The sequence below is a fragment of the Dicentrarchus labrax genome, unplaced genomic scaffold (genome assembly GCF_905237075.1).
Source record: "Dicentrarchus labrax unplaced genomic scaffold, dlabrax2021, whole genome shotgun sequence".
Classification (NCBI taxonomy): Eukaryota; Metazoa; Chordata; class Actinopteri; family Moronidae; genus Dicentrarchus; species Dicentrarchus labrax.
In genome coordinates, this window is record NW_026136722.1 from 3,559,188 (window position 1) to 3,576,802 (window position 17,615).

The 17,615-nt window shown below is 41.8% G+C and overlaps 2 protein-coding genes across 9 annotated transcripts in view; one reads left to right on the forward strand and one right to left on the reverse strand.

Moving 5' to 3' along the window:
• LOC127355918 (myocardin-related transcription factor A) overlaps window positions 1-12,196 on the reverse strand; it is a 36,622-nt gene extending 24,426 nt beyond the window's left edge. The window contains exons 1-4 of one of the 8 annotated variants that reach the window (XM_051387230.1): window positions 11,925-12,196; window positions 11,045-11,212; window positions 10,413-10,474; window positions 7,419-7,594 (exon numbers count right to left, since the gene is read on the reverse strand). In XM_051387230.1, coding sequence (XP_051243190.1) covers window positions 7,419-7,557 — 139 coding nt within the window. In that variant the 5' untranslated portion in view covers window positions 7,558-7,594; window positions 10,413-10,474; window positions 11,045-11,212; window positions 11,925-12,196. Of the gene's footprint in view, window positions 1-611; window positions 697-7,418; window positions 7,595-7,919; window positions 10,387-10,412; window positions 10,475-11,044; window positions 11,213-11,920 lie in introns of those variants that run through there. The other 7 variants (XM_051387231.1, XM_051387227.1, XM_051387229.1 and 4 more) reach the window with 7 other exon arrangements.
• A 1,792-nt stretch (window positions 12,197-13,988) lies between these two features.
• Window positions 13,989-17,476, forward strand: ccdc97 (coiled-coil domain containing 97). Its single transcript, XM_051387240.1, has 7 exons — window positions 13,989-14,462; window positions 14,604-14,780; window positions 15,334-15,493; window positions 16,087-16,175; window positions 16,279-16,462; window positions 16,609-16,732; window positions 17,180-17,476. The coding sequence occupies exons 1-7, from the start codon at window positions 14,292-14,294 to the stop codon at window positions 17,319-17,321; spliced, it is 1,047 nt and encodes a 348-aa protein (XP_051243200.1). The 5' UTR covers window positions 13,989-14,291; the 3' UTR covers window positions 17,322-17,476.
• The last annotated feature ends 139 nt before the right edge of the window (window positions 17,477-17,615 follow it).

Here is a 17,615-nt window from a genome sequence, read left to right on the forward strand (position 1 = left end):
AGTTTAACAAGCACCTGTTTCAAATACTTCAACTTTCTAAACTAATAAGCTGCTATAGAAGAGTTTTAATTATGTCAGTTTAAAAAAGAAAAGATCCTTATATCTTATTTTTAGGGGTTGGCTCAATCCATGTCATTACTCTTTAGACTTCTCTGGAAGTCTTTTAGAGTTCGGACAATTTGTCCGTTCCTAAATCGGTCCAAACTGCTCTCAGTCCAGCTACTTTGGTGCGAGGCCCATGCCACTACAGTCACCGGGTTGCTGAGTTCATGTGCTGAAGGCAAAGTGTGCTGTGCCCGGGCTGGCTGTGCCCCAAATGTAACCCAGACACTGAGTATTTGATCCACTTAACACCTGAGCCCAGAAAATAAACCTGGATGACACTCTGATGAAGGCCTACATGCTTAAAACAGTTGATGCAGCTTTTTAAATTGACAGGAACCTGCAAATATCGCCTGAGTTACAGCATTTCTTTCCTCTACTACCACTGAGGTAAAAGCAATAATCCAACAGGCTAAATACATTTTAAAAGCACTACAGGTGTTGCAAGTTTGACTGTATAAGTACTACTGTATGAGCACTGGAAGCACAACACACAACAGATATCCCACCTTGTCTGAGACTCTGACAGGCCTGGCGCTCTAACTCAAACCGTATGGCTCTCTCATCCATGTTCCTGCTGATTGGTGGAAGCCTGAGAGGGGCACGGTCAATGTGGACACAAGACGGGTGTTCCAGCATGGCGAGTGCAATCAAACTAGGAAAATATTCTCAAGGAGGCACAAAGAAAACACGGAGCAAGAGGTCGGCTGCAGCTTAGTCCAGGTGTTGGAGTTATGCAGCTGTCACAAGTCTGTACATCCAGAAAACAGAACAATGCAATCTTCTTTGACAAGTGGCTAGACACAGTAAAAGGAAGAATATTCTTTAAAGCAAAGTAACAAATGAAAAAAAATTCATCTCCTCATTAAAACAGGCATGTTCCGCCACTTTGGAAAAAACTCCAGTGTCGTCTACAAGAAAATCCTCCTTAACTGTATCATAGTAGTGAAAAAAAGCGCGTACAAATACAAAGCTACTGTTTCAGAGCTACTGCACAGCTTTAGGAGAGCTTCTGCTGTATTTGCTGTAGCTACAGGACTGACTAAGATGCGTGTGTGTGCTTGTGTGTGTCAAATGTCGGTGAATCCGTGATCAAGCAGTATGTCACAGCTGTTGCTGTACTCAGTCATTCAGCCATTGACAGACACAAACAGGCGCACACAGGGACGCCCACACACACACACACACACACACACACACACACACACACACACACACACACACACACACACACACACACACACACACACACACACACACACACACACACACACACACACACACACACACACACACACACAAACGTTGAGTGCAGGCCCTTTGCTCCTCACCAAATTCCTCTCACTTAGCACTTTTGCTCTGAGCTCAGTGTGGGGTCAATGATATGCACCTGTGGGAGCACCTCTCTGCCGTCATGCCGCCATACCTAAAATCATTACGCACGCACATACACACACAAACACCTGCTGCCACTCTGTATGCCTACTCTTTTCTGTCTGCTGTCTGACATTTGCACTTTCTGTTTCCTGCTAACCATGTTTGAAGGACTCTATTCACACTCAGGAACGTCACTTGTCGAGTACAGTTTAGTACAGGAGAGGACAATGCCGTTACAACTTTGGGAGCACCAAAGATCGTCAGAAATGCAGATCTTAATCCTTAAGCCAAGCAAACAGTGCTATGGTTCATTATGAGTACCAATGTTGATGGAATCTGCAACCTCTAAACCTCTGGAAATCTGATGTTATAGACATGGCAACAATCAGCAGTGACAATCGGTAATCATGCTGATGTTAAGAATTGTTACGCAAATTAAATTACAGACAGAGAAAAACAAAACATGCAGCGTCACAGCTGGCGGAAGTACAACAACTGCTTTCAAACCCAATCTGACACATTACAGTAACACTCTTTATATTGCAATGAATGTGTTTTCACATGTCCAGTATTGTTTTAGATTTAACCTGTTATAATAGTATCATGAATCAGTTTCTAAAATAAGCAATTTCCTTCTCACATGCCTATCACCTTTAACTTTCTAACACTCACAGCTTTCTAAAAAGACATTATAAAATTGGGCCAGTTGATGAGAGCTAGAACAAATAAGCCCTCAAGTACATGCCCCTCTTTAAGCCTTTATATCTTCCTCAATAGTACAATGATTTAGTATGTAGGACACATTTAAGGAGAAATTAAACTCAATATCAAGTGCCTTATCTTTTCAAGCCAGCAACTAGCAAGTTGCACACTGACATTCAGCCATTGGAAAATGGCTGGGTTTAAAAAAGAAAAGGATGCATCCATGGTCCAACTACCGGCTGATCTGTCCTCTCGCAGCAGGTCAATAAACCTGCCTGCATGCCTTTAAACTGCCTTTATCTCCCTCTTTCAGTCTCCTCTCCCTGCCTGCATGTCGGTATAAAACACCTGTTCTCCTCCATTGACAGTTTCATTCATCTCCATTATTAAGGCTCTGTCCCAGGTGACATCAGATAATGTGACATGACATCAAAAGGTGAGAGAAGGCCCTTTCAAGGTGAAAAAAAAATAAGCAATCTCTTCTCATCTGTCGGTTAGCATTACAATGAACCGTTGGTGCTTGTCATGTTCACATTATGCTGATGACAAAAATTATTTAGTGGAGGCAGTGCTTCACAAACAAAGAAATGGCGAGCACACGGTTAAGTGTGTGCTTTTGTAAATGATTTGGTTATCAGTGGCTATATTACAGGCATAAAGGATTGTTAAGCGAGCTGATGCACACAAATATCAGCGTGTGCATTTGTGTGCACATGTTAAATATGCAGGATGATGTGTCTGTGGGTGCATTTCTGTATCGAGGGTGTTAATATGCAAGATGTGGTGTCCCCAGGCAAAGAACTCCTCAGTCTGACAAGAGAGGGAAAACGAATCAGGACTCTGATCCGCCATTACTTCAGATAAGGCCCCAACCAAAACACTGGCAGGGATAATCCTGCTTTGCTGGGTGTGTTTGTGTGCATGTGTGTAGGTGTGTGTGCGACTGTTTATTCCCAGAGAGTGTGTCTATTTTGTGACAATGTGTTCAAAGCTGTGAATCACTAATATATCTGTATCTATTTATGTAACAGCAAATGTATAAATGTATCTAAAGACGTGTCTGCATATTTTTGTTTGTATGTATCTGACGTTTGTATAGGGTGTGCTCATATCAGTCATAAATGCTGACAGAAAAACACACAAACTGCTAAGGGCTCCAAGTGGACCGTAAATCTCCGTCTCACTATCTCCCCTGCACACGGAGCTCAGTCTTGCTGTATCAGTAGAGGCAGATGTTAATCTGTGTTGATTAATAAACAGAATAAGATTTCAAAGTAGTGGTTTGGAGAGGTAATGTTTCCACAACTGTCAAAAGCTATGGACTAGTCAAGGTCAGTATTGTAGCTTGAGTGCAGAACTTTCACAATGTCTTCTGTTTTCAGGCGGGAGTTGCTGAGGTCCTGTGGAGGTGAAGGGGAAATTTCCTCTTGTACCTGTAAAAGTACTTGAATGTCTCTGCAATTTCTATACGAGAGATTTCTTGAATCACGGGCCAAAAACGTGTATTTGTGAGGTCAAAGTGACCTTGACCTCAGACCACTAAATTTTACTCAGTTTATTCTTGGGTCCAAGTGGACATGCATTGTGCAAACTTTTTCTTGAGATATTGTGTTCATAGGAATGGGACGGACAGATGGATGGACAGACAACCCAGCCACAGCTTTCAGGGGATCACCAAAATCAATGTCATTCATCCTGAGAGGACCATGAATGTCTGAACAAAACCTCATGGCAATCCATCCAATGGTTGTTGAGATATTTTAGATTGGACCAAAGTGGTGAACATATATCGCCATCCCTAGGTGTCCACAACGCCCTCAATGTCAAGAAACTTCAACAACCAGACACAGACCAGACTTTTGGTCAGTGAGGCCCATACAAACCAGATTCTAAGAAAAAAAGTTTCAATTCTTTTCTGCTGACCTTTGAGCTTGATGTGATTACTCTACAGAATGTCCGGCTATGTCTTCATCAATGCCTCACTGTCATCTCTGGGGAGGTGGCCCATACTAAAAGGATTTGCTGTTATGTCACGGAGAAGAAATGATGAGACGAGAGGTCAAAAGTCATTGCCAAAAAAAAACCTTGACTCAATACTGCAGAGGGAGCCCCAACGACCCTCTGCTTCACAATACAGGAAATTAAAGTGTGGCTCTGAAGCTACAGCACACAGACAAATAGTTATCCTGGCTTCAAGACATAAGCTGATACCACTGGTTGCTGGACATAGTTGGCCATTAGTGTAATATTTGGTTGCTGTGGAGAAGCATTAATTAATGGTTTTTAAAGGTTTCCATAGCAACATGGGTCATGAAAAGCTGCATTGTGGACTGTCACCTGTTTTAAATGGATAAAGAAGGAAAATTAGCCCTAGTATATTTTACATTGTTAACAGCTAAACTATGGCTATAAATATAATTTTTATATTTTCCACTGTAATTTATTGCTACATATGAGCCTCATCTTCAGTTTCATCACCTTTGCTCTTCCTAAAACAAGACAAAGCCGTAAACAGGTGTCAAATTAACTCCAACCTTAACTCCTCCTCCCCCTGGTGGAGCTGTCATGCATGTCACTATAATGCACTCTCCAATAGTCATATTTCTGTTTCCACATAAAGACTCTTTTATCTGTTCTCCATAATCTTTAAAAATACAAATATATCTATATACTTTAGCCGTTTCTTTAGCTGTATTAGCTGTTGACTTGATATCCATCTACTATCCACTTTATATAGTCTGTCTTGCATTCTTTTCATTCAGGCCACTAAGGAATAATTCATCCCAAAATGAAAATGTAGTTATTAACTATTGATCCACGTGTCAGTCAAAGTGAAGTCAGTGTGAAAACCATAGACAGAATGAGTTAGGTCAATCAAACTTTGCCCTGCAAACTATTAAAAATAATGGGACCATGCTGTATCTCGACAGCTCCCAAAGATGCATTAAATGTCTGTAAGTGGGTGAAACATAAACTTTGTGTTTTGCACACAGCACTGTGGGTCCAAAAACCCCCAAAAGCTTACCAAGTTGTTCAAATTGTCCATATTTTCTTCAATATTAAATTGCTCATGAGCATAATTGTGTGCTTGCTGCACTGAGCCTCCCTGGCTTAGGTTGCTGCATGCACACTTAGCTTCCTTAAACTCACCTAATAGAACATGTATGTGGAATAATTGCTGTTAATGTAGGTTAAACTCCTCCTTTGACCTTTTATTCTATTTTATTCCTCCTGAGTACCCCTGCACCGACAGTTTCTCCAGTATCCTCAGCCAATACCTTTTCTTCACTTCAAAATCACCCCCTACCCCCAACCAACCAGCCTTCCTCTGATATTACATCTCTCCTTCCTCTTAACCTCTGTACTCTCTCCAACTGCTTTTAAATAGCAGGACCAGCTGGCCACATCGCTATATCCAGAACTTCTTTATCTGTGCACTCTGGGGCTAAGATTGCACACACCTTACACACACACACACACACACACACACACACACACACACACACACACACACACACACACACACACACACACACACACACACACACACACACACACACAAACTCCCACATACAGAGGGGTTATTCAGGACTGATTAAAGGGATTTGAAAGGGACTAAAACTGATCTTGAGTCCATCAAATGGAAGCCTGTTGATGAACTGTTAACCAGACGCCACGGATTGACATTTGTTGGTCTGGTTGTAGTACTCGTATTGGCCCAAAGGTGGCTACCTCGTACAGTGGTTCGCCTACATGTTTCAGACTGTAGCAGATATATTCATACTGCACTTCTGAAAACACAAAAACAAAACATAAGACTCCTGTCAGGTGTCCTTCTGAGGAAAAGAGAATGAGAGAAAGATATTTTCTTGTAGATAAAAAACAAATAGAGTATTATATCAAAAGAGAGAATATCAAAAAGATTCCATCTCATGTATGCGTTGCCATTTTAATGTCAATGTTAGATCAATCTTAAATGCTACTTGTGTACAGAAGCAACAAACACTGAAACATTTTTGGATGGCATTCATGTTCTATCTATACCTCAGCTGCACATGAAATACCCAGTATTCTTTGCAATGACTGCATTATCAAATCCAAGTGCCCACATCAAGGCACCAGCTAAATGCCTCCAGCTAGAAGTCTACATTTAAATTGTGGAAAAAGCACAGCAACCATAGCTTTTATTTTAGGATGCCAACAATTATGCCTAACAAAAATGCAAATACTGTACATATTACATGCACCATTACAAAACTGCAGTTTAAGTTGCTAGTTAAAGCTGAAAGGTCCCCTAACTGTCCGCCTCTTCCTGCTAACTTAAAGACATATATTACTACATAAGATTTCCCTACAACATTTATATACTCAGATAAACATAATAATCCTCTCAATCATTACTTATGATCCACTAGAAGTGTGTGGTGGTGTCTGTATCTGAAGAGACCCTTCCCTCTGCCTGTGTTTTCTTATTTTGCTGTGTGAAAAAAAAAAGCCCCTCTGTGCCTGTGCGTCCTCGTGCACAAGAGGAAAAGAAAACAGTGACCCACACATAAAAACACATGCTCAATAGTGTTACTAGTGGCCAATAACTCCAACACTCCACTTTAACACCAGGTGTAAATGGGCCTTAGTCCTATCTATACCCAATTTCAGAATCAAGACTGTTCTCTGCAGACCTTTAAGAACCTCCTCTAATAAGTGGTGTATTTATACTTGAAGACATACTTGCAGAAAAGCCTGTCTTTGGGTCAAGTTTAGGGTCAACTTTGCTGTTGAACCGTCATTTCAAGAAGTGCACTAAAATATGGTGTGTATACAATATTTTTCATTGGTTTGACAGTCTGTATGTGTGTGCGTAAGCAAGCTCACTGTTGAGTGCGTGTGCATTTGGAAGACAGCACTTGCTGTTTATAATGAGGTAATGCGAAGGGAGACCTAGTATGTCCGAAATGTAAACTCTAGGAGCAGCAAGCAGGTCTACAGATTCTGGAAAAACCCACGGCACACAAACACCATCTCGCCCGTGAGGAACATCTTTAAAAGAAAACAGCCTCCAAACATGTTCAGCAGATACATTTAATCAAATGGGGCCATAATGACTTGGCGCCTTCTTGCTCCTCTGCTTTAGTAACTTTACAGTGCTTTTGCCATTTGATAGACACTTTTACCAAACATGTCTCTGCATGAAAATATCTAAAAGCAGTTTGAGTTTGAGTGTAAAAACTGCCAATTACCATCCTTCCTCTCTTTGACTGGCAGCAGGTTGGGGCCAGGCTGCAGGGACAACTCTTGCAGCACATTGGCCACAGCTTCACTCGGTGGGCTGGGGATGGAGACATCTGTGTGTGGACTCTCTCCGAACTTGGTTTCCATGGTTACCAGGGATTCAGAGTGAGGCCAGTAGACAGATCTAAGAAGTGAAGAAACACATAAACACGTATAAACACCTAGATTTCAGGGCCGAAGGCACCAAACACATCCATAACAACTGTGTTAGAGTAATCTCATAGCATAAAGTATTTAGTTCTGCCTCTCTTATCTCTACCCTCCATATCTGCCTGTTCTACACCTGTCACATACACCACCTTCTATCTTTCTGTCCAAACCTCTCTCTGTCTAAATGACATCATTTCTAGTCATATGAGCCTGTAGTTCACAGTGAGGAAGACATAACAGAGCTAACGGACACCCAACTTTGACAGTGGGTCCGCCTCTTTGTTGTTATGGCAACTCACCATAAACCGTGAGAGTTGCTGGAACAGTCAGGCCGATCAGCTGCTGTGTAAAAAACAACAACAACAAGAACACCACAACACTCTCCGTGACAACACATTACATAATGATCCTCTGGCTACTGGGAAGAAAGGTAACCCCCGATGGCCACCACACACACACACACACACACCAGAATCTGAGATGATGATTTAACGATGTGTGAGCTCGTCCATTAGAACATCACATTAACATATTAGCATAAATACCATAACAGCATATCTGTTAAAAACACTATTACTATTGATAGTTTATAGTATTACACAATGTAACTTGTAATTTTCCATGTTAGCCGTTCTTTGTAGTACTGTTTATCTAACTTGTGTAAGGGTTCACTCATCAACTTTTTTTAAACTCTATTTATCTAGGGAAAGTAAAAGGATCCCATATCTTTTCAGATAAAGCACTGCCTAACATTTGGATAGCCTGTACACACGGGATCTGTCCTGACTCCTGTGTGCTCTGCCAGCTTCTGAACAGCGTTTGGTTCCTGAAACTCTTAAGCAGCCAAAACAATCCACTAAAACAGTATATTTAAAAGAGAGCACTATAATAAACTCCAACATGTCATTAAAACATAAAATAGCAAGGAGAGCTCTAGCTCAATATCATCAGCATCAGCAGTAGCAACAACCATAGCTCTACCTCCTTTATGGGAGGAAATGTTATTATATTATATTTCCTCAACCTTACCACTCCTAAGATAACAGCTTTGTACGTGTTTCGCATGATATTAAAACGCAAACCTGAAACCACAAATCATTGCACATTTACAAAAAGAATAAGAGACAAGTGGTCACGGAAGTAATATTACTGGCCTTGACACAACTGTAATAAAACTAGCCAACAAAACAGCATGCCCATCACACATGGAACAAAACCTTTGTCCCTTTTTTACCGTTACTGACCTTTAGTTAATGGCTGCAAGTACTGTTAAGTTACAAACTATTAAAAACAAATCTAATTTTGCCTTCCAGAAGCAGCCCCCCATGATAACGTCTACTGAGATGACAACTGATCTGAGGCCCTTACTTGTACCCCGGTGCACTAAAGTCTGCTGGTCCTCGCCTTCTCCTGTTGCTCTCTTTGCTCTTCTTGGTTCACAGACACACTGACAGAGTGGGCCCAGGCTGACTGAAAAACTCTCAGACAAGCTTACTAAAGCAAGCTAGCACGGAGTGATGTACATGTTCTGTGACTGCAGCTAGGTCCCACCCCTTTAGTTACTACTGTTGTACTTGTCAAGATGACATAATAATATAGTTACCTAATGACATGCCCCTTGTGTTTGTAAATAACACGAGATTACAACTAAGCTAGTTAGCCAGGAACACTAACATGTGCAGTTTAAGTTAGAGTAGATAAACACACTGTTTAATGTATTCCTTGGTCTTTTCTTCTGTTTTGAGTTTTGGAAAAAGAATTAAAAAAACACCCTCAAAACTCTAAATATGGTTTTGGCATGTGGCTTGCCTAGTTACTGTTGCTAAGCTATGATTGGACAATCACTGCTCGGGGGAGGGTTTAGTAGTGAATGGTCAGTTGTAGATTTGATACATTTTTGCAAGATTGAGAGGGGGAGTGATCCAATTATTTAATTAACAGACTGTTGTAGTTGAGTGTGAGTCGGTTACATCACACACCAGTCTGGCACTCTGGTATTAATCCCAAACTGCCCATAAACAATTATATTTTCTACTTGGGTCGAGCAATGATTATAAATACAAGGGCTGCATAGAGTCATCCATGTGTTACAGGTACTTGCCCAATTTTCTGACCTACAGTTAAGGTTAGGATTTGAGCTGAGAGAGTCTGTCTCAGCTCATTACCCCGGGGGAATTATTATCTGCCTACAACACTGTAGCTAATAGTCCAAATGAGAAACACTTGAAGAGACAGTATCATTAAAACAAAGCTGTTATTTTTATCATGTTGGTGACTCATTTCAGGTTATAGTAATATCAACGTGGGCACAGCATGGTCATGTGTCTAATTTCATAGCAGATGACCTCACTGACAGACGGCACACATCCCAAAGACTCTAAGACATTATGCTCTGAGATACAAGCACTGTATGAAACACTGTATGAAACACTGTATGAAGACAGGAGAGGCAATACTGGCTTAATTTTGCTCCAGAATATCCCGGTGTGTTTGTGTTGGAATGTAAACAGTGTATTGAATGCACGCTTTTCAAACAGCTGTCAATGTGTCAACTCAAAGAGAAAAACCTAACCAGGCTTTCTACAGCTTTGTCAGTGGCAAAGCAAATATTCACAAGCCAGAGAGCACCAACCATGTGCATCAGTGAATTACTCCTAAATGGATGAAACTGGAAATCCATCATGATTTAGACTACTTAAAATTCCTAATTACTGTCTGACAGCTGCCTTTTGTCAGATTAATAAAGGAGATATGAAGATCATTAGCAGAGAGCTGCTGTTACTGGTACATACCTGGTTTTTATTTCTTGTTAAACAAGCACCTAGGGATTCCCATCTCACTGGATCCACTTACACTAAAAACAAAGTGAGAAGAAATAAATGGGATAGGTGTTTAATCTGCATATAAAGTGTACAGTGGAGAAACAAAAGACTGAATCTGTCAGTTTGGATTCTGACCATGCGGATCCCAAATCTACAATATGTTCAAAGGTGTAACATGATGTGCAACAATAACATGATTCAACCCATCTGCCCTGAACAGAGACGAGGGGGAACTAGGCTCTAAATACTCAGGCAGAGGTGGTGAAAGCTCAGCTCTAAAGTTCAGAGCAGCACGTTGCCTGTCAAGAGGAAAAGGTTAAGGAGCTCTCCAGCAGAGACAGAGACGAATGAGAACAGGATTGTATTTAACAAACGAGCTCCAGAAAGAGAGAAACTGAAGCTCAGTGATCAGCTGCAGGAAGAGAAGAGCCACCCATCAGCAACAACTCGATACGGAGATGAAATCTGGCGCTGAAAGGGGAGTGAGGACCAGGAGTGGATCAGCACGCTGAGGGCTGAGCAGGAGACTCCTCCAGCAGACGATGGAGCAGCACTTGGAGGACCTGAAGGTAACACTGGGGGAACAACAGACCTCAACCAACCTTGAGTTTGCCTTCAAGCTCCAGGCTGAGAAAGACGTAAGTCAGGACTGCCAATCTGAAGGAAGAGCTGAAAGAAGAGGAGGAAGAGGAGGAGGGGGGAGAGAAGGAAAGCGAGGAGGACCCTCATTGCTTCACAGGCCCTCGAACTCCAGCTAGAGGAGGAAGTGTCTGAGTAGAGAAAAAGAAGAGGAGCTTGGCACAGAGAATAATCTGCTATATCCTCGGTTTGAGGAAGAAAGAGAAATGCTTTTCAAAATAAAAGTTTTGTCTACTTGTATTTTGTGGTATTTGTATGGTCTTTACTACAGCCAACACTGTAAGCTCACTGGTAAGGACAGCTGGACTGTTTAAGATAAAACTGCTGTTTGATCTGCACTGTGTTTGAAATGTATTTAAGAGACCAGATGTTAATAGAAGGAGGACAGGTAAGCAAGAAAGACAGTGAGAGACAGTGAGTGGCTCAAAGCTATGGCCAGATGGGATTAGAAACCATATTTACAAAGAACAGTGAGTCCATTGATCTTAAGTTTGCGTTGACTTAAACTATACAAACACTAGCAATTTCACTGCTTTCACTCAGAGTAGGCAACATATAGGGTTAGTAATTACTCTATGTGCACTAGAAACACTTCTGCAATTGGCTACATTACACTTATGTCTCTCCATACAATGTACAATGGACACAATGTTGTTAAACAGTGGCCCGCTGAACTGACTACTGCCAGATATTGGGAATCCCAATAGTCCAGAAGCAGCTGTCACAATGGGTTTGATAGTCTACTTGAAAGCAGTGTGGTCTGTACACAAGAGCATGCTACAGAGCTCTGGCACTACACAGCACGCAGTGAAGTCATGTGGAAGCTCTGCTGTACATACCTACCTTTGTTCCTGTTCGGTGTCCATGTCACTGTTTACCTCGAACGGATACAACCACAAGACGAGCGGAGTTTGTGTTAGTCCGGCGACGCTGACAAGTTTGTGCCAACATTATAAAGTCAACCTCGATGAGAAAGAAATGATTTCCTGTTAAAACTTTCAAAATACAACTGTAACTGTTGAACATATCCGCGGATACGTTCTGTACCAACAACTGTTGTGAAAGGAAGACAGCTCGTCCACCGCTACTGTTGTGGGTGTGTCTGTGTCGCAGCATCTTAACTTACTTCCTCTAACCTGGGGCAGACCCCTCGCGCCGCGACAAAGTCACGCTCACGCGGGAACGAGCTCACATTAGTGATCATATCATATATTAGTCATCATATTTATCAGAGCTCAGAGAGGACAGTGAAGTGGTCACATATATATACATATATACATATATTATATATATATATATATAAAGTTATATTTCTGTGAGAGTGACTCCTCCCTGCTGAAGTCACCTGTACGACAGTGTGTGGGCTACTTGAAGAAACTATTTAGCACACTTTGCTTTATGTTTTATTCGCACATGCAGCAGGAAGACCATGGGGTATAAAGAAGTTAACTAAAGTCAAATGAATGGAAGGCTACTGTTGGTACATTTTGTAACTCTACTTGACTTGATAGGTTGTCGGCTACGTAGCACAGACGTCATAGTGTTTCACAAAAAAATCTGATAGCAAGATATAAAACAGAGACACAACAAAAGCAATCAACAGAAACAGAAATAGAGAGAACATAGCAGCCAGAAGAACAGCAGGTGAAAGGTTCAGGAAAGGAGAGAAACATCCAGATGTTTTATCAAATGTTGCATATATGGGAGGTAAGATGAACTCACTCGGGACCCCTGGCCAAAGAATTAACTGTGTGGGCCCCGAACTAAACCCTCATTTCTCTCACTGTGCAATATGGCAAGTTTAGGCCTATTCTGCATGGTAATTTATTTTATTAGTATACAACAACTACGCACAAAACAATAACAAAACATTGACAGCGGGACCTTCTTCAAGACAGCATCAACTAATAAAACAGGACCCACGTTAGGCCCGTATCATGTCAGTTTATACTGTGCCGTATGCATAGTCTCAAATAGATTAAAAATGTAATTAGCTAGTTTGCATCTAATTTAAAATATGCAAACTGACAGTGTCTGATGGAAAGTAAATATGAAGCTGCCTCCTTATGCAGTGTCCCTGCAATCACTCCTAAACTGATTTACAGACTACAGACTAAAACTAGGACAACATGAATCTAAGTAAGTGATTATTGTTATTATCTTCAGTCATCTGGTTTTCTCATCTCTCAGCCACTATGTGTCTGTCAGACCACTTTGTTTCCGTATATTCTAAATGTCTTAGCAGAGGTAGTGAAGTGTGGTCTAATGTGTACTATTACTTTAGTAGATAATAGTAATCATAAAATACTGACAATGATGATCTTTGGAACAGGAAAACCTATGTCTGAACACTGTATTACTGATTTAACTGTTCATCAGAGTGATGGCCTGTGGGAAGAAACTTGTGTCTGGTTGTTTGGGTGTACAGTGCTCTCTAGTGCATACAAGAGGGGGAAACACTGGAACAGGTTGTGTCCAGGCTGTGATGGGGCTGCAGGGATGTTTCCTGCCTTTTTTTCCCCTGATATGTCCTGAACGGAGGGGCAGGTTGGCAGCAATGATTTTCTCTGCAGTCCTGACTGTTCGTTGTAGTCTGTTCCTGTCCTGTTTGGTGTCCGATCCAAATCAGACAGTGATGGATGAACAGAGAACAGACGGGATTATTGCAGTGTACAGCTGGATCAGCAGCCTCTGAACTGGAGCAGGAAATAATTTATGAGGTACCCATACAATATACGTGTATGTGTATATATATATTTTTTTGTTCTTTATTTTTTAAAATAATATTTCACTTCTTTCTATAGTAAAAAATAAATAAATAAATAAAAAATAAAAAATAAAAACTACCACCAGAGGGCGACAAAATCAACAGAACAGACGGAAGGAAGGAACCCTCTGTCGGTCGCAGAAAAGTAGTCCAATATTACTGACGGACCAACATGGCGGATAAACAATGCTTCTCAAGTCAAAGGGGACGCATTTAAACCAAATTTAATTATATTTTTCATGTATGAAGAATATAAGCACAAAATAAAACAAAATCCACTAGCTCTTTCCGGTGTCTATGTCAACATATTCTGTACGGTAACAAATAACCGGACAACGGATATACACGTTAGCTATCTTAACGTTAGTTAACGTCACATTGGGTGTCTATCCAGAGCTAACGTTAACTGGAAACACATTAGCAAGCTGCTTAAAGGGATAATTATGTGGGGCGAAATCGAGCCTCCCGTTAAAACACAGCCGAGGCCGTGTGAGAGTGAAGAGGAGAGTAAATTACCTGAAGAACCGGTGGCACAGCCCTGCAGATGGGACTTAAACCGCCCCGCAGACCCACGGCCGCCACGGCCGCCACGGTCGCCACGGCAGGACCCCCAGGTGAGACCCGGAGCATCACCTCCAGTCGCTAGCTCTGTTTTAGATAAAGCGAGTATCTGCCCACTGCGCTCTGCTGTTGTTGGTGGTGGTACAGCGGTCATCATAGTGCTTTACTGACGGTGTTTTCTTCTGTTCATACAGTACGTGAGCCAGGCAGAGTCCACTTGTGTAAATGAGATGGTGGAAGCCATCGCTAAGAGTGGAAGTCCAGTGAAGAGCCAGCAGATAGGAGAGGCTGAACTGACCCTGGAGGAGCGCAGAGAGGAGCTGCTGCATCAGTACAGCAGCAGGCCGCTGGTGTTCCTGGAGAGGTACCATGTATGTGTGCACAGCTCAGTGTGTGTATTTGTTTATTATGCACTCACATTTATACATATAAACAGGCCCTCAGGCTGGGAGGTTCATGAAGACATCAGAGTACAGTGTTGGATTGTTTGGATGCTGGTGTTTAGTATCATCAACTTCAGTGTATCAGAGGTGTTGTTAATACTAAACTGTATGTTTAATTTCTGTTTTTTTTTTTACCAAAAGATGCCCTATCTGCCTATACACCATGCACCGACAGCCCCCATACTAAAAAGAAGATTAGTTGTGGGCTATAACAAAGACTTAGACATTGAACTGCTTCTTAATAATTTACTGCATTTTCAGAATTCTCAGTGAATCTGATGTTAATGTGCAGGTGATAGTGATATAGTGACAGTTATTGGGTTCATTATAGCAAAAAGTCTTTGGGTTTAAAAAAAATCACTTGATATAAACAGCACAGTCAAAAAGGAAAGGGATTTAGAATACTGACAACCAAATCAAACACCTTGTTTTTGTGCTCATCTGTTTTCTTTGTGTGATCTACTGCCCCCCCCCTCTCTAGGCCTGCCTCAAGCCCCCGAACCTGTCAGCCTTTGCCCACGTCTGCTCAGATCCACGGGTTCAGCACTACAGCAAAGTGATACAGAGACGAGCTGCGGCATGCACCAACAGGACCAGGGTTCGAAACCAGCGCTACGCCGCCCTCAGGGCCCTGCAGAGGGGTAACACATGGAACTACATAGTATATATTGAGTGATACCGGTTAAGAATTAAGGGCTTTCAGTATAAGCCAGGATCTGACTCAGTTTACCATAACTGTGTTGAATTGACTGTAAATCACATTCTTAAAGCTGGGTGTAAGCAATTCTGGAGAAATCCAATATCATGACAGTAAATATCATATAGAGCGAACAGCGGCACAGAAAGCAATGTAATTAACAGTTGCTGCTTCAAAGCTAACATGCAGAGAGGAGGAGACGATTTCCCAGAGGCAGCCCACCAGCTCCACACAGCAATACTCTCCTGCTACTATAGTTAACACCACAACAACAGCATATCAACAGCATATGTAGCAAACTAGATAGTAAGCTGAATGTCGATGGGAAAGTAATTTAACATTACCTGACACATAGATCCAGGCTGGAAAGCTAGCTAGCTATCCACTACTGAGATATATCTGCTGCCCCCCCAACAGTCTCTACACCAACCAGTACTGAGTCTTGTAGTACATAGTGTATGCTAAATGAATTATATTATCTGTGTGTTCTTTCCTGCTTGTCATCCCTCTGTTCCTCTGCCCTACCTCCTCCTCTAGAGGGACAGTATTTCAGTGAGGAACAGATGCGAATGAGGGAGCCGCTGCTGTATGAGCAATATATCGGCCAGTACCTGACTGACGAGGAGGTGAGAGCGTGTCATACTTAAAAGATCTGAACTAGTTTTATTTGATATTAGCCGCTCAGTTTGTTGTTTGTTTATTTTAAAGTAATTTCTGATAACTAACCAGGTGCTGGAGCGCTCCCAGGAGGCCATGCAAGACAGTGCACAGGGGGAACCAGGGGGAGGCACAGGAGGGCTCGCCCACCTCCTCCTCAACTCCTACCAGGAGCGTCTCATCCAGAATCGTCTGCAGGAGGAGCAGGAGAGAGAGGAAGGAGCACAGGAGGAGGAGGAGGATGAAGATGATGATGGTAAGGGAGTATTACTGGTGGAGCTGAAGTCGCTCTCGCAGAATGAAGTGAACAGACGAAGAAAAGTGGGTCCGTCTCTGCGCTCCTTTTCTCCCACCACTATCTTTCCTCTCGGCTCCGTCACTCACTCTGTGTCCCTACTGTAGATAACAGTGTCCGGCAGCAGGAAGGGGAGCCCACCGCGGAGGAGAAGGCGCTGCTCAGGGAGGAGTTCATCAGTCAGATGCACCAGCGCTTCCTAGATGGCAAAGACAAGGATTTCAACTACAGGTCAGCCACACCACCACTGAATGGGCTCTCATACTCTGTAAAGACTGTGTTACACAGACATTGAAGGTTAGAGTGAGATCTGATGATTGAATCAGTTGTCAATAAATACTATGATTATAAATATCTACAGGATGTGTGGGGCTTTAGAATAAAAGACAAGGATTTATTCCATATTCAATGAAAAATACAAGAGTAAAATGACAATAAATATGGTTTTGTTGTTCAATTAAAATGTTTTATAAATGCCTGTTGTCTCAAGTGGTGGACTCGCTAGTGTTTCCACTTCATATCTAGATTGTTATAGAGGTACAACATAGTAGCTAGCAAATAGTGGAATAATGATTATTTAATAAAGTTATCTCAAGAAAAAGTCAAATTCAAACAGCCGCCACCAAACAGCTTGTGTTGTTTTTAATGGAAAGCGTGTGTGTGTGTGTCTGTTTACAGCGAGGTGGATGAGAACCCAGACTATGACAACTTGGACATAGTCAGCAGAGATGCAGAGGATAAATACTTTGATGAAGATGATGATGAAGAGGAGGAAGAAGAGGTGGAACATGGTGAAGAGGAAGAAAATATGACAGAATAGTGGCCGTAGTAGCAACAACTGTTTCACACTCACTGCTTTGGTTGAACTGTAAATACAAATGTACAAAATACAAAAAAGTGTACGAATTCTATTTTTTAACGTCACACATGAATGCAAATATAGTTGATAATAAATTTTTTTGGCATTTGTATGAAGCCTTTCTTCTGCCAACCCTTAAATGACTCCACTTAGCTCTATATATAGATCGTACTGCTCTCAGCTGTGTTGATCAGCAGATGGATTGAGAGTATAACTCCCACAACCCAACTTGTTTTCTTTTTCTTGCACTATATT

Excerpts from the sequence above, each read along its gene's own strand:
- ccdc97 (XM_051387240.1), top strand. The coding sequence starts at position 14,292 with ATGTGGGGCGAAATCGAGCCTCCCGTTAAAACACAGCCGAGGCCGTGT. Across the intron at positions 16,463-16,608 it reads GGAGGATGAAGATGATGATG|ATAACAGTGTCCGGCAGCAG; the intron begins GTAAGGGAGTAT and ends TCCCTACTGTAG. Across the intron at positions 16,733-17,179 it reads GACAAGGATTTCAACTACAG|CGAGGTGGATGAGAACCCAG; the intron begins GTCAGCCACACC and ends GTCTGTTTACAG.